This window comes from Myripristis murdjan, chromosome 8 (assembly GCF_902150065.1).
Source record: "Myripristis murdjan chromosome 8, fMyrMur1.1, whole genome shotgun sequence".
Taxonomy (NCBI): Eukaryota; Metazoa; Chordata; class Actinopteri; order Holocentriformes; family Holocentridae; genus Myripristis; species Myripristis murdjan.
The window spans coordinates 22,829,410-22,843,200 of record NC_043987.1 but is presented as its reverse complement, the minus strand read 5'-3'; the positions used below and the strand labels follow the sequence as shown (position 1 = coordinate 22,843,200).

General features: G+C 39.7%; 1 protein-coding gene across 2 annotated transcripts in view; it reads right to left on the bottom strand.

Annotated features, from left to right (window-relative positions):
• The window catches only part of axin1 (axin 1), a 30,164-nt gene extending 20,661 nt beyond the window's left edge, over positions 1-9,503 (bottom strand). For both annotated transcript variants that reach the window (XM_030059040.1, XM_030059041.1), the window contains exons 1-2: positions 9,376-9,503; positions 5,333-6,307 (exon numbers count right to left, since the gene is read on the bottom strand). In XM_030059040.1, the coding sequence (XP_029914900.1) occupies positions 5,333-6,228 (896 nt within the window). In that variant the 5' untranslated portion in view covers positions 6,229-6,307; positions 9,376-9,503. The remainder of the gene's footprint in view (positions 1-5,332; positions 6,308-9,375) is intronic.
• Positions 9,504-13,791: the final 4,288 nt, after the last annotated feature.

The window sequence follows — 13,791 nt, the reverse complement described above, 5'->3', positions numbered from 1 at the left end:
TGCACAGGTGCACATTTGACACTTTGAGGTGTATTTCTTCTGTGCCTTCATAGTCCAGTAATTTTAGGCCAAAATTAGGGTCAACCTAGGACAAATTGCAAGAGAAGCAAACTCAACTGATTTTGTATCCTCAGTTTGTCCTGAGTGAGGGGAAAAAAGTCCCGACAAATCCCATTGGTGGAAAGTTTTGAAAATCACCTATTTATGACCACATATTACCAAAAAACACTGTTTTTAACACACAGGGGAAAGGGTTCAAAATTTATTTTCAGATATCACTATAAAAATTCACAAGTTCATTACACACACAAAGACAAGAAAAAAAGTCAATTACAAGTTCTTTGAATTATTCTGTTTACACATGCATATCACACATTATCTGATTTGATATGCGCTAATAAGGAATATAAGGAGTAAATGCCAGAAGAGATATTTAAACAATGAATAAAAAGGTTGCTATATATATAGTAACCTTGAATTAAAAGGTTACTATGTAACAGTGAATTAAAAGGTTACTATATATATAGTAACCTTTTAATTCACTGTTTAAATATCTGTTCTGGCATTTATTCCTTATATTCCTTATTAGCGCATATCAAATCAGATAATGTGTGATATGCATGTGTAAACAGAATAATTCAAAGAACTTGTAATTGACTTTTTTTCTTGTCTTTGTGTGTGTAATCAACTTGTGAATTTTTATAGTGATATCTGAAAGTAAAATTTTGAACCCTTTCCCCTGTGTGTTAAAAACAGTGTTTTTTGGTATTATATGGTCATAAATAGGTGATTTTCAAAACTTTCCACCAATGGGATTTCCTGGGACTTTTTTTCCCCTCACTCAGGACAAACTGAAGATACAAAATCAGTTGAGTTTGCTTCTCTTGCAATTTGTCCTAGGTTTTTTCATAAAATGACTGGACTATCAGGTATTTGAACTGGAACTGTTCTCTCATGTTCAAGTTGCTGTCATTTGCAGATTAAAACACTGAAAAACTTGATGGATTCCTGCTTATTGAAAAAATATTCTGAGGTCACCCGTCGGGCCAGGGTGTTTGCAGGGAGTGATTATTGGTGGTTTGAATTAATCTTCAATTGTTATATTTTGACATGCCAAGCCTGTAAACTGGCAAGCATGTAACTAGTGCTAGTTTTCACTTGTATAACATGACATAATTTTTCATGCCATAAGGCCACAAGTGTGAGGAACACACAGATGCACATTTTATCAAATGCGATTATGCAGAGCAGCTACCATATCTGTGATCAGAGTAGGGCTGGGAAATTAATAGAAAAATAATCGAAACCGACATTTAGGGCCCTTAACCGACATAATCCTGCCCATGTCGGTTATTCCGGTTACCACACCACAACATGTCACATCACAAAATGCTACAGTTGCCATCGTAAACACGGTCCGTTCCTCCTCACTCAGGCTGTACACTGCAAACTTCCAGCAGTTTAAGCAGCACGGATTAAAAAGAGAGACGCCAAAAGAGCCTCACCGCATCGTTTAGCCTACAACCAGTACACAGCTCGGCTGCTAAGAACAACAAAAGCTAACTGATGTCATGACGTCATACGTCCATCGCTCCGTGATTCTGGGTAGTGAATAAGAATAAGAATAATATAGATATGATAATAATATATAGCCTAGATACTGATGATTAATTATTGTACGACTACTACTACTAATAAATATATATAATATAATATAATAATAATAATAATGATGATAATAATAATCATTAGGGAGCAAAATTCTGAGAAATTAATATAGCCTGCTTACTATGCAGGCACGCTATATTATTATTTGTACATACATATATACTACTCCTAATAATAATATAGCAATAATATTACTTGAAATAATATTTGTTTAGAAGAGATGCAGCTTTTTGTAGTTTGACACTGCCGTTTTGTTTGCAAAAGATTAAAGCTATAATAATCGGTAATAATCGTTCATTAATCGTAATCGAGGTAAAATGTTCAATTAATTGTGATTTTGATTTCTGCCATAATCGCCCAGCCCTAGATCAGTGCGCTCCAGACACCAGTCAATACCTGTTATTCTGTTCTGTGCAACTGGGAGATGTCAGCTTTGGCAGTTTGTTGCATATAATTTGTCAGATTTAAAGTATCAATTATTGCTAAAGTACCTGTGATAGCCTGTAAATCAATCCAATATATCTGAAACAAATCAGTCCTTTGCAAATGTGTTGCAGGTTAAGAAATGGGACAAACAGTGAGTTGAGGTAAGCACACGGCAGAACAGCTTCTTAATGTGGCCCTGTGGAGGAAGGAAGTGCACCACCACTGTCATTTTCTTTGATCTCTAACTTTGATAAAATTGCTATAGTATGTGGACGCAGATACATAAATTAAACACAAGTTTTAGGGCTAAACCATCACGCCAAATTTTCCTTTTGATTTTAGTTACTTCAGATTAGACTCTAAGTATTAAGGAACTGATAATGCGAAGGTAAAACATCACATTCAAGGTCAAAGCCAGTGTAGTTTTACTGTCTTCCTATATTCCTATTGTCATCATTGCCCATGAAAAGAGGACACCCACTGTTGTATGTGCCACTTTCAGAAGCTACTACTATTGTCTGTACGGCTGCAGGTTTGTCTTGTCTCTTGGAAGCCACAAGCTTCCCTGAAATATAAAAAATACATTACAAACAGCTCACAGACACTAGATGTGGTGTAATATATCATGCTGAACAACAAGCGTACTGCAGTGTTCACACATTAAATGGGGACTATTTTCACCTTTTGCATGACTACGCATTGGTATTTTTGGTGGCAGTGAAGTGGCAAAACAAACCGTGAAACTTGGTAGAGCAGAAACCAACATCAAGCTGGAGACACGTATGATGTCTCCACATTCACCGCAGCAGAATTTAACTATTTTTGCCATTTACTGGAAACGCACAATCCACTTATAGCATATAAAGGCATGGTTAAGCATCTTTATGTCAGTGTCATTTTCCAGTCCGTTTTTCAGTTTTTTGTAAAAACAAAAAGGTTTTTTTTTATTTAGACAAAGAACTAGTTTTTCCATGGCTTATTCAAATGGCCTTGTAAGCTTCACTACCATTCAGCAGATGTTTCTCAAATCAGTCAAGTCCAATTCACTTCTATTCAACAACAACCTTAGACAGCTGAAAGCAAACCGCCTATCTGTAAAATGAACAGGTCAGGATGAACAACGCTGCTGTTTCAAGTGTGTTTTAATTTAACATTTATAGAAGCTAAATTTAAATTGAATCCAGCAGGTTATTGTTCTAAACTAACTGTGCTATTGTATTACATAAGATAATCAGTAGAGAATTTGTGGGAAGTGCATAATGATATTTAGCTGGATGGATAAGTCAAACCAACTATTTGCTGCATCAGGTTAAGTGACAACCAAGCGTAGTCACACCTGACTCCCCGTAGAGATGCATCAAACTGAAGAGCTAAAGAGGAGATAAATGTAATGTAATTCACACATTTAAATCCCACCTGACTATGTAAAACATGGGAATATCTTCAAGAGTGTATAACTTTTCTGAATCTTGCTACTCTAAAGGTGCACATACAAGGCATCAAAATGTGGTTGGAAAAACTGAACAACCAAATGTGGAGGAAAAATACACGACTCAGCCATTACTAGATGGACAACAGAAAAAGATGATAACCTGCATAGATACGACTCATTTGGCTGTGGATGGTTGCTGCAATCGTCCAAGTTAATAGCACAAAATTTTAATCAGATCACAAGGTATTTCCGTCAAAGCTAACTTGTGTTAAATCAAAGCGCACACTCAAACAGACTCTGGGCATATCCCCACAATTATCTACAGACACATCAAACTGATTAAACACTGCCATCAGCAAGTGTCAGCACACTTTGCACTGCAGAGGTTGTATCAACATCTGGTTGAATTTACCTCCAACTCCCACACAAACTGAAAAAAGCATTTCAAAGCACACAGAGGCTACTGTTTTGAATACAGCTGTAGCACAGGCACACTGCTGGCAAACACACACTCACAAGTTGCAGGGCAGTGAGATACACCTTCAAAGAAATCAAATGTGCGCTGAATACACCAGTTAATATGGAAAAACTGCTAGAATTTCAAGTGTTTCCCTACACCACATTCAAGGTTAAATGCTTGACCTGCCTGGATTCCATTCATCAAACAGTTTGTAAAGAACCTGACTGCCCACCAGGTGAAAAGCTGACTTTGACTCAGTTGTTTTGCATTGCTGAGCCAAAATATTGTTAATGTACTAATTCAAAAAAAAAAAAGAAAAAAAAAAAAAAAAAGTAAACAGGAGACATGTCCAGTATTTTGACAGCTCTGTCACAAATGATTTCTAGTGTCACTAAACAAATTCTAGCAGGACATTTGACATTTTAAGTTGTTAACGGCACAATAGGGTTAGGAATTCTTCCGAGTTCAAAATTAAATTTCATGTTCACGTATGAGCCTAGGATTATCTATATTCCAGCAATATTTTAGCCTTTAAACCGTTATCAGCTAACAAAACTCATCATAAAATATCAAATCTTTTTATGTGCATGATGAAAAACTGGCATGGGTTGAATGAGGCGAGGACTGTTTAGACTCAACTGACAAAAAATGTGGAATACGCACAAAATTCTGTAATTGCCATCTAGATGATCGTTGGTCCAACTGATAAATTATGTGCATGTTCCGCCTTTAATCCTCAATTTTGCATCATGCATGCTTAAAGTAACAAAATCACTAAGAGGAATAATAATCAATAAATTATATCAATATGCATCCCTGTTACTAGGGAGCAGTCTGGCAACACTACAAAGCCCTCTGTTATGCAAAAAGGAAATGCTTTTCCCAAAGTATATAATAATGTCCTTGCTGAATGAATCAATTTAAGGGGTAATATCTGACTTTGGAAAAGTATGAGCTCCTCTTTTAAAGAAAATAACATTGAAATCTTTCATTGGAAAGCCCTGTCCAAAGGCAAAACATAAATCACAGAATGCCTGCACAAAAAAACACACCAAATCCTCATTCCTAACAACAATCCACCTTCCTACAATTGGTAAAGGAGCTCCTTGCAACCTCCGACATTTTCTCAACACCGTCACAGGTAGTTTTGACTGTCTTCATACACTATCTTCCTCTTATCTTAAGCTGTCTACTGTGCTACACTCCCTTTTCATCTCAAACTTCAGGCAGCACTCACATGGGAGTGGTGGAGAGGCTCAGGTTTATTTCTAATTCAGCAGTTTGCAGAGAATGGCTGTGTAGTTAGAGGCTGAAGTGAAGGTTTCTAGATGGCTGGGAGGATTTACCTGTACTCCTGACTGTCCTGGAATCTCGTACTGTTGGTAACGCGCTTTGGTGCCGTCTCCATTAGCAACTTCTCAGTGAGCCGGTTGCTCGGCGTGGGGTCACACTCAGGGTGCTCCTCAAGCTCTTGGTCACATTTCCATTCCTCGTCTTCGTTTAGTGTCGGCAGGTACCCCGATAAACCTTTTCCATTCCCAGAAACAGAACTCTGATCGCTGTATAGCTTGGGACTCTCTCCCCCTGTCCGGGTATATTCCAAATATATGTCAGACTTCAGAAATAAAGGGTAGGTGTTTTCCTCCATCATAGTCTGAATCTCAGTCTGAGCCTGGTCAAACATAGCTGGATCAATGTGCAGCTTCATCACACAGTCTTTGATGAAGCACTTGGTGGCTGGTTTGATCTGTCTGGAAACAATTCCATTGTTGTCCAGGATGTATTTCTTATAGATGGCTTTTGCCAGTTTTACCTTCTTTTCCTCGTTACCCTCATTAGCCTCAAGTTTGCGGAAGCCACTGCATGCAAACCAGAAGTCTAACATATCGGCACACTCCTCCTGCTTGAGGAACGTCCTAAACAGGTGGATGCCATCCTGGTCATCCAGGAGGGAGTGGAGAGATTCGGCCCACTTCAAGTAGGGGGGTGTGGGGGAAGCACTGCCCTCTGGCTCATAGCCCAGATCCAGGTCAGGTCGTCTGGGTGTGGCGACAGACGTCTCACTTTTGAGACTCTCATTCTTGGAGGGGTAGACAAGGTTGCTGTGCTGGCGTCCATCACTGCACACTAGCTCACCTTCTTCCCCAGGGACTGGAGGTCTGGGGGCATCCTCAGTGAAGCTGCCTCCCAGGTCCACCAAGTAGCCCCCCTTGTCGCTTACGCTCATAGTCACAGCGTCCATACACCACGTCCCCGTGGAGCCCACACCACACAACAATTAGATCCAGACCTCTACTTATGCCACTGCAAAAAAAAATCTCCTGCAAGGGGGAAAAATATATAATGAGATTCAGCTTTATTAAATCATCCAAATGTAGACTAAATCTAAACTCCATGGGCCACCATCAAAACATCTTAAATGCATTCTCAAATATTTGGTAAAAACACCTCCTATGCTGCAATTTTCTTAATAGCAATAGAACTAAAACAGAATTTACTTCATAACAACAGGCCTGGAGTTGACACAATTTTGGTAGTTTTCAGAGGAAAATCCATCACGGCAGTGCCATAAGCCCTTGTAGCGGAAGACTAGTATTAGATGGGGACTTGATGTACTTTAGTACAGTGTGGGCCTTCATCGAATTGTCCTGTCAAACTCATCATGTGGCCAGGTTCCACTAGTAATTAAAATAATTGCAAATTCCCATTCATTGGGGGCTAAAGGGAGTGATAACACCGGAGGCGCTGAAAATATGAGGTAAACTATTCTGGAGCTCTGGGTTGTAAGCGGTTTGAAGCTCAACTTCAAACACAGCATGTGATGCAGGCTGTTTACTCTCTGCACTGATGCTGCTTCCCCTTTGGTAACTGTACAGTTGTTAAAAACCATCAGTATGGATGAACTCTGCTTTGGTTAGTATCCTCACAATACCAAATTCTTTCTTTCTCTACCAGGTCTAGCCCACAAACCTTATATATATATATATATATATATATATATATATAAGCAGTTGATTTCTAAGCCAGACTTACAAAGCCTGAACAAAGCTAGAAATTACCAATATTGTTAATTAGTTGTTTAATTAATTGCACAATCTTAGTTCACATTCAGAGTTCAGTGTTAATGGCTTTGTGATCAAGCTCGAGAGGCAAGGCAGTAGAGCGGTCTGCCTCTGGAAGCAGCCACTACGCAGAGTAGTATGCAGCTAGTTTATATACTATGCTACTGATTTACATGCATAAGCATGTTATTACATTACACATCTCCTCCTGTTTCATTCAAATCAGTGGTACAGTGAATCAGCACCTGAGTCACAGATAAGTTTTATACACTAAAAAATGAAGCAGCCTTCCTCCTTCTCCTATTAGCGGATACTGACAACATCGGGACATGATATTATTAGCAATTATGATATTAATACGGATGTGATACAGGATTGATCCTGCTGTCAGATTCTCATTTCATCTTGCTCCCCCTCCACAGGAGGACACAGCACAGGGTCAGCTGCAGAGCTGAAGCTTTTACAGATCCAGTTTCTTGTTCAAGGACACTTCCTGGTCCTCATGTGTTGTCCTTGGGCTCTCTCACCTAGGCACACGAGGACCAGTTTTCCCCTGGCCAGCTCTATAGACTGTATATCACTTCATATTACAGCTTTCTACTGCTGCTTCTGTTTTATTGCTGATTTCTTAAGTTACTTGCAGCAGAGCGTACATGCACACCCTTACACTCTCAGACAGTTCAAACTCACACAATCATTCAGCAGTCATTTATGCTCATAACACTGCGACTTCCTCACAGTGGATGGTGGTACTGAGAGGAGTGAGCATGACACCCCTGTGGGACAATGAGGCTCTGACCAATCAGGATGAAATGAGTGTATTTTAATACAACAAAAGAGCCAATTAAAAGATTGAAAATTCAGAATGTATTTAAATGTATTTTGAAATAGAATAATTACTTTTCTAGTTAAACTCTGATTGTGCATTCTCTGATTAATCTGAGATGGTTTTTGCTGGTCATCTTTTCTTTCTAAATCATGTTTACAATTTTGAAAAGGTCTACACCTGTGTTTTACACTCTCTCTGCTCTCACTGGCCATCATGTCTAAATTGGTTGTGGTCACCTTGTAAGCCACACCCAACACAACGTATTATACTACATACTAACCAGTGTGGGCTCTGCACACTTAACAACGTCCAAGGTGTGCTTGGATTATAATTTTTAAAATATGATCACCCTAAAAAAAAATGGGCCTTTTTAATTCCACCCTATTTCATGCCCGGCTTCTCCCCGCTTAAGTTTAAAATGCCGAGGCAATAATCCTCTGGTCGAGGTAGCACCCGTCCACCTCTGAAATGATGCAAAGTATTAACCATGAAAATAGAAAAGTCCTGGCTGAATCACTACCTCACTGCAGGTTTGAGGGGACTAAAGGAAAATACCTTCAAACTGAGGACACATAAGGACTAACAGTGGGCTAACATGTGTGCCACAGAAACTGCATGTTCAATCTCTATGTGTGCTGACTAAGCGAAACAACATCCATCTGGAGCAATCAATTGGTACTATGGCAATAACACGGCGCACAAATTAATTCAATAAAAAATTTTAAAATAAAAAATGACATTTTCTCACCATTAACACTGAATGCCTGGCAAGACATGTAGCTAAACAACGCGGTTGCTAGGCGACGCGTTAATAACGGTTGGCTATGCATGGGTAGGTTTTCGGTTGGCGTATTAATATTTAAATTAAAGGCTATGGGGTCACAGGTGTGTGTGTATGTGTGTGTGTGTGTGTGTGTGTGTGTGTGTGTGTGTACCTCTGCATGTGTGTCTGTGTGAGTGTGTGTGTGTGTGTGTGTGTTTGTATGCATGTGTGTGGTTGTATGTGTGTGTTAGCAGGAATTTAAGAACGGCTTCGACCGCAACTCAGCCAATCAGAGGCGAGGAGCGGACATGTCCGTCTTACACAACGGCAGCAGCTCCAAGCCCTTTTGCTCCTTTGAAGTGAGCCTCACATCACATTCATGTCTTGGCCTCTCCAGTACGAGCAGCACAGCAGCAACGGGTGGGGGAGGGGAGCCAGAAACAAACTCCGTACACACACAGCCAGGCCCTTCAGCAGCCGACCGACAAGTGCACAACTTTGCAACACTATTTACCCATTAATATCCGCACTATCTCCGCCAACGGCCGCGGAAGCACACGGACAAGTGACGAGCGTAAACATTCCCACAACCGTTAGAAGACACGGAGCTAAGACAGGAGCCACAACGATTTCCGAATTGACTTACAATCAGCAAAGCGATGGCACATATCTCCCGACTACCGCAATCCCAATCTGTGAGCTGGGGTGGGAAAAAAAAAGTGATATATACTTAACCGGTGAAAATCTTCTCGCTGCTTTCGAGTGCATCGGGGATTTGAAGCGGCACAGGTCGCCGTGAACACTGTCATAGGTGCGAATTGCAAGAGTTTAAAAATAACAAAGAAAACAGTCCGCTCTCCACCTCTCCATGGCTGTCTCTCACTGTCTGTGCGGGAGCCGAGGCTACGGAGCAGATGATGCACAGCGCCTCGCCCGTTCACAACACAAATTACCAGTGTTTCATTTCCATGCATGTGTGCTGCATCTCCCTCCTCTCACAAGAATTAAAACAAATGTGATAGTAAGAAGAAAAAAAAAAATCATAGTCAGGATTTACCAAAGAAGACAGAAAAATGTCTCTTTTATTCTATATAACCTGAGATAGGCTACATGTTGACTTCTGCTTCTAACATAAAATATGATGTATGTATGGCTGCACATAACAGCTGACCTTTTTAACTTAATTTAGTCCAATAATCTCATTTGAAAGAGAGAACAAATAAAAAATACTAATATAAGTGCTTGCATTGATGCAGTGGTTCCAAGCATAGGACATACTGTGAATTATTGCATGTAACTTTACATTAAGGAGTTAATGAGTAGCCAGTTTATGGATGATATCATGTGCTGGTGGGGTTTCACAATTGTGCTACCTGTTGGACAGGGGAAAATAATAATAATGATTGGAGCCTTTCTTTCTTTTCTTTTCTTTTCTTTTTTTTTTTAAGAGAGAACATATAGAGGCATATAGGATGCATACATCTTGTTGATGGGTGCAGTCTTTTGCAAGTGCAGTAGCCAGCTGTGTCAGAGTGGTTAGTGGTTTCTACAGGCTGCTGTCGGTGTCTTTGTTTTCACAACTGCAAACAACCAGGCCATGCAATCACACGGTTTTAATATAGGTCTAGGGATGAAAAGCCAGTGAAACGCCATAAAACATGAATTGCTTTCGTTTTGTTTTTTTTAAAAATTACATCGAATCCCTTGAGAAGCATGAACCAAGTCATATCTGTGTCATTTAATGGCCTTTCTCAAGATCTAGATAGCCTATAGTGAGGACTGTAAACAGCTTTATATCTTTCAAATGTTTATTCCACCGGCATAAAAGCTGAAATGACCTGACACGTAAGGTATAAACAAGAATTAGTCTTAGGCAGCAAGGTTTACATCCTGATTTTAAATACAGCAAGAACAATGACATTTCAAACATTTGTTATTTTTCTTTACTGCATTAAGCATCCCTTTCTCTCTGAGTATCCATTTCTATCCAATATGTCTGTTCTGTTTTGTCTGTTATTTGCAAAGTCGCTTGAAGTTTTTACATCAATAACACATCTGTTTCACCTCGCATTTCAACCAAATGGTAGGAGACGAATGTAAACAAAAATGAAGCCGGTTAAATTTCCTCATTTGAAAGAAAAGGCTTGAGAATTAATTTGTGAGATTAGGGGACACTGTCTATAGGAAATTACAGTAGTATATCTTTACACTGCCTGCGAATGTCCAGCTGGAGACGGGGTGACCCACAGAGCATGAACGGAGCTCAGTGTTATATTTAACTTTAGAGAAATTAAATGTATTTAAAGAAGATTAAAGTCCTTGGGGGATGTGACCCTTATCTTCTGTTAAACATTGCTAACACCACTAAAGTCTGTAAATGATCTCCCTGAAGTGCTATTTAATCAAAGGCCCACATGAAAGTACTTCATCATCAAGAGAAAAAGTTGTCCCTGCTGCACCGGTAAAATAATGTTATGTTGATAAACTGAAACTACTCTGTCACATCTCTTTACTAGAGGCCAAATTTCATCCCCACCATCCCGAAATCATTATCACAACTGACAGCACAAATCTGGAGTTTTGTTCGGACTTAACTACCACTGAAATGACGTACTGAAATTACAAAAAGACTAAATGTACAGAATGGACATGAAGATTTTATTCTCGTAGTTTTGATTTTCTTAGCCTAAAAATTTCTTCATAATATTCACCTTCCCTTGACTTTTTCCAGATGCTGTGTCGTCACCTCCTCGATTCAAAATGGATTAAATTTGGATTTTCTGTCACGGATCTACACACAACAACATGGTTGTTTCTGTTTACACACTTTTACAAATCAGTATAAAATGAAAGCCTGGGATATTTTGAGTCAGTAAGCATTTGCAGTTACTCCAAATTGAGATCATGTGTGTTTAAATGCTTTTGAATTTCTATAGTTTGATCAAGAGTCCACTTGTGGCAAAGTGAGTTGACATGGTGGTGCTGGATGTGATGTGGAGAAAAATACGTCAAAATATGTAACTGCTCCACCTGAAAATGTATAGGCTATCAGAAATCTCACCATAAAGCCTAACGGACTGGATGTAGAATTCACAAAAGAAGAGTTTGCAGCCATAGATGAGGGGAAGAGCATGAAACAGCTGCTTAAGTGCTGATTTCACAAGAGCACGGTAAGCTCCATCATTTGCAAACACAATATGGAACTACCCACGCTCTCCTTAGATTTACTTGTCTCATCAAACTTTGCAACCAAGCAAGTCATTAGTTATGGAGGACACCAAGAAAGCGAAGGGCTCCTCTGCCAAAGCAGCAGAGGTCCTTGGCTGTGATGGACGACCTGTTAGAAAGGGCAGCGGTCGGGGCAGCGCTTCACAAATCTGAGCCGTTTGGCAGCACAAGCAGACAACACACACTCCTGAAAAAGGCACATGACAGCTCGCTTGAAGTCGGCAAAAAATAAATAAATAAATAAAATAAGGGAAAGATTGAAAGTCAAAGATTCTGAAAGTATGAGGCAAAATACTCTGTTCTGGGCGAAATGAAAATCAAAGCCTTCAGCTGTAATGCAAAGCACTATATCTGTCAGCAGCCAGGCACAGCTCCTCACCCACGTAACACCGTCTCTGCCGTACAGCACAGTGGTGGCAGCAAGGAGGGAACAATGGATGGAGCCAGATGCCAGCAAAATCTTGAGAAGTTGCTCCAGAGTGTGGAAAAACCCTCCATTGGGCCAACATTTTACGGTTCAACAGGACAATGACTAAACATGTACCCAAATCAACAGCAAAGTGGCTTCAGAGCAAGAGGCTAAACCAAAATCCACACTTGAATCCCATTTAGTGGTCGATCAATATGTTTTTTGGTTTTTTTTTGCCAATATTTAGAGCCAAGGGGTTGCCGATGGGTGCTATACAATGCCGATATCATGTTTGTTTGTTTTTTGTTTTGTTTTGTTTTAGGCATCTGATAAAATACAGCAATTTGATGATAGTAACAAATGAGATACAAAATTGCTAAACTTAAATGAATATTTAACACACATGTTAGCCTGCTTTGTCTTTGTTTAAGCAGAATTGAACTCTTGTGAAAAAACTTGTGAATGAAAAATAAATAAAATTTTACTGCACTTAACAACATTTATCAGCAGATAAGGAGGAGCGTTAACATCGTCCCACAGCAGCCACACATGTGCCTGCATTTTTTGTTTGTTTTGTTTATCGGCTTTTAAGCGCTGATATGGGCAGATGCCGATTATCGCAAAATGGCATATATCGGCACGATTAATCAGCTGACACATGAATCGGTCGATCTCTAATTCCATTTAAGACAATGTGTGGTTTGACTTGAAGGTAGCTGCTCACATGAACTTTCCATCCAGTTTGACCTTGCTAAAGCAAGTCTGCTCATTACGAAGGGAGAAAATCCAAACAGATGTGCCAAGCAGATACATATACATGCAAGAGTCGACGTTGTAATTGCTGCTAGAGATGCTACTAAGTGGTGGCTCAGACTTTTGAATAAACTTACAGATAAACTTGCAAAAAAAAAAAAAAAATTAAATGTCGTTATCCGGTGTTTTGTGTAGAGTTAATCTATCTATTCAGTGACAGGATGTGGGAAAAGTCAAGGGGGAATGCTTTGTGAAAGGCTTTGTGTCTGTGTACCACTCCACAGGCTCTTAGGCTGGTACCAGTTTGTAAGTGGCTTCTGCAGATGCAGACGATGGAAAATGCTGATTTACATGCAGATCAGCACGTTTTACCTTGAGTATGAACTTCTTCCTCGTGCATCCTCCAGCGGTGCGTCCATTTATTGAGGCTTCCATGGCAGGGTCATTTAACAAATCAGGCTCCGATAAAGGTAACATCCCTCTCATCCCTGTGAAACGGGAAGGCCCTTCCAACGGAGACTGTCGCCATAGTAGTTTGTCTTTTCCATCCATCTGTTCCTGAAAAAAAGAGGAAATATCTGCTGAATGTGATGCTGTAATTAATAAGCTTTTTTTCTCATATTCCTTCATAGCAGGATTCAACTCCAGTCCATCTAATGACACAACAGACGCTAAATAGTGCAAGACCATCAAACCCAGGTTTCAGAGCCAAATTACCCAGGAGGCATTTTATTTTCAGTATTGATTATTGCATGTTTACA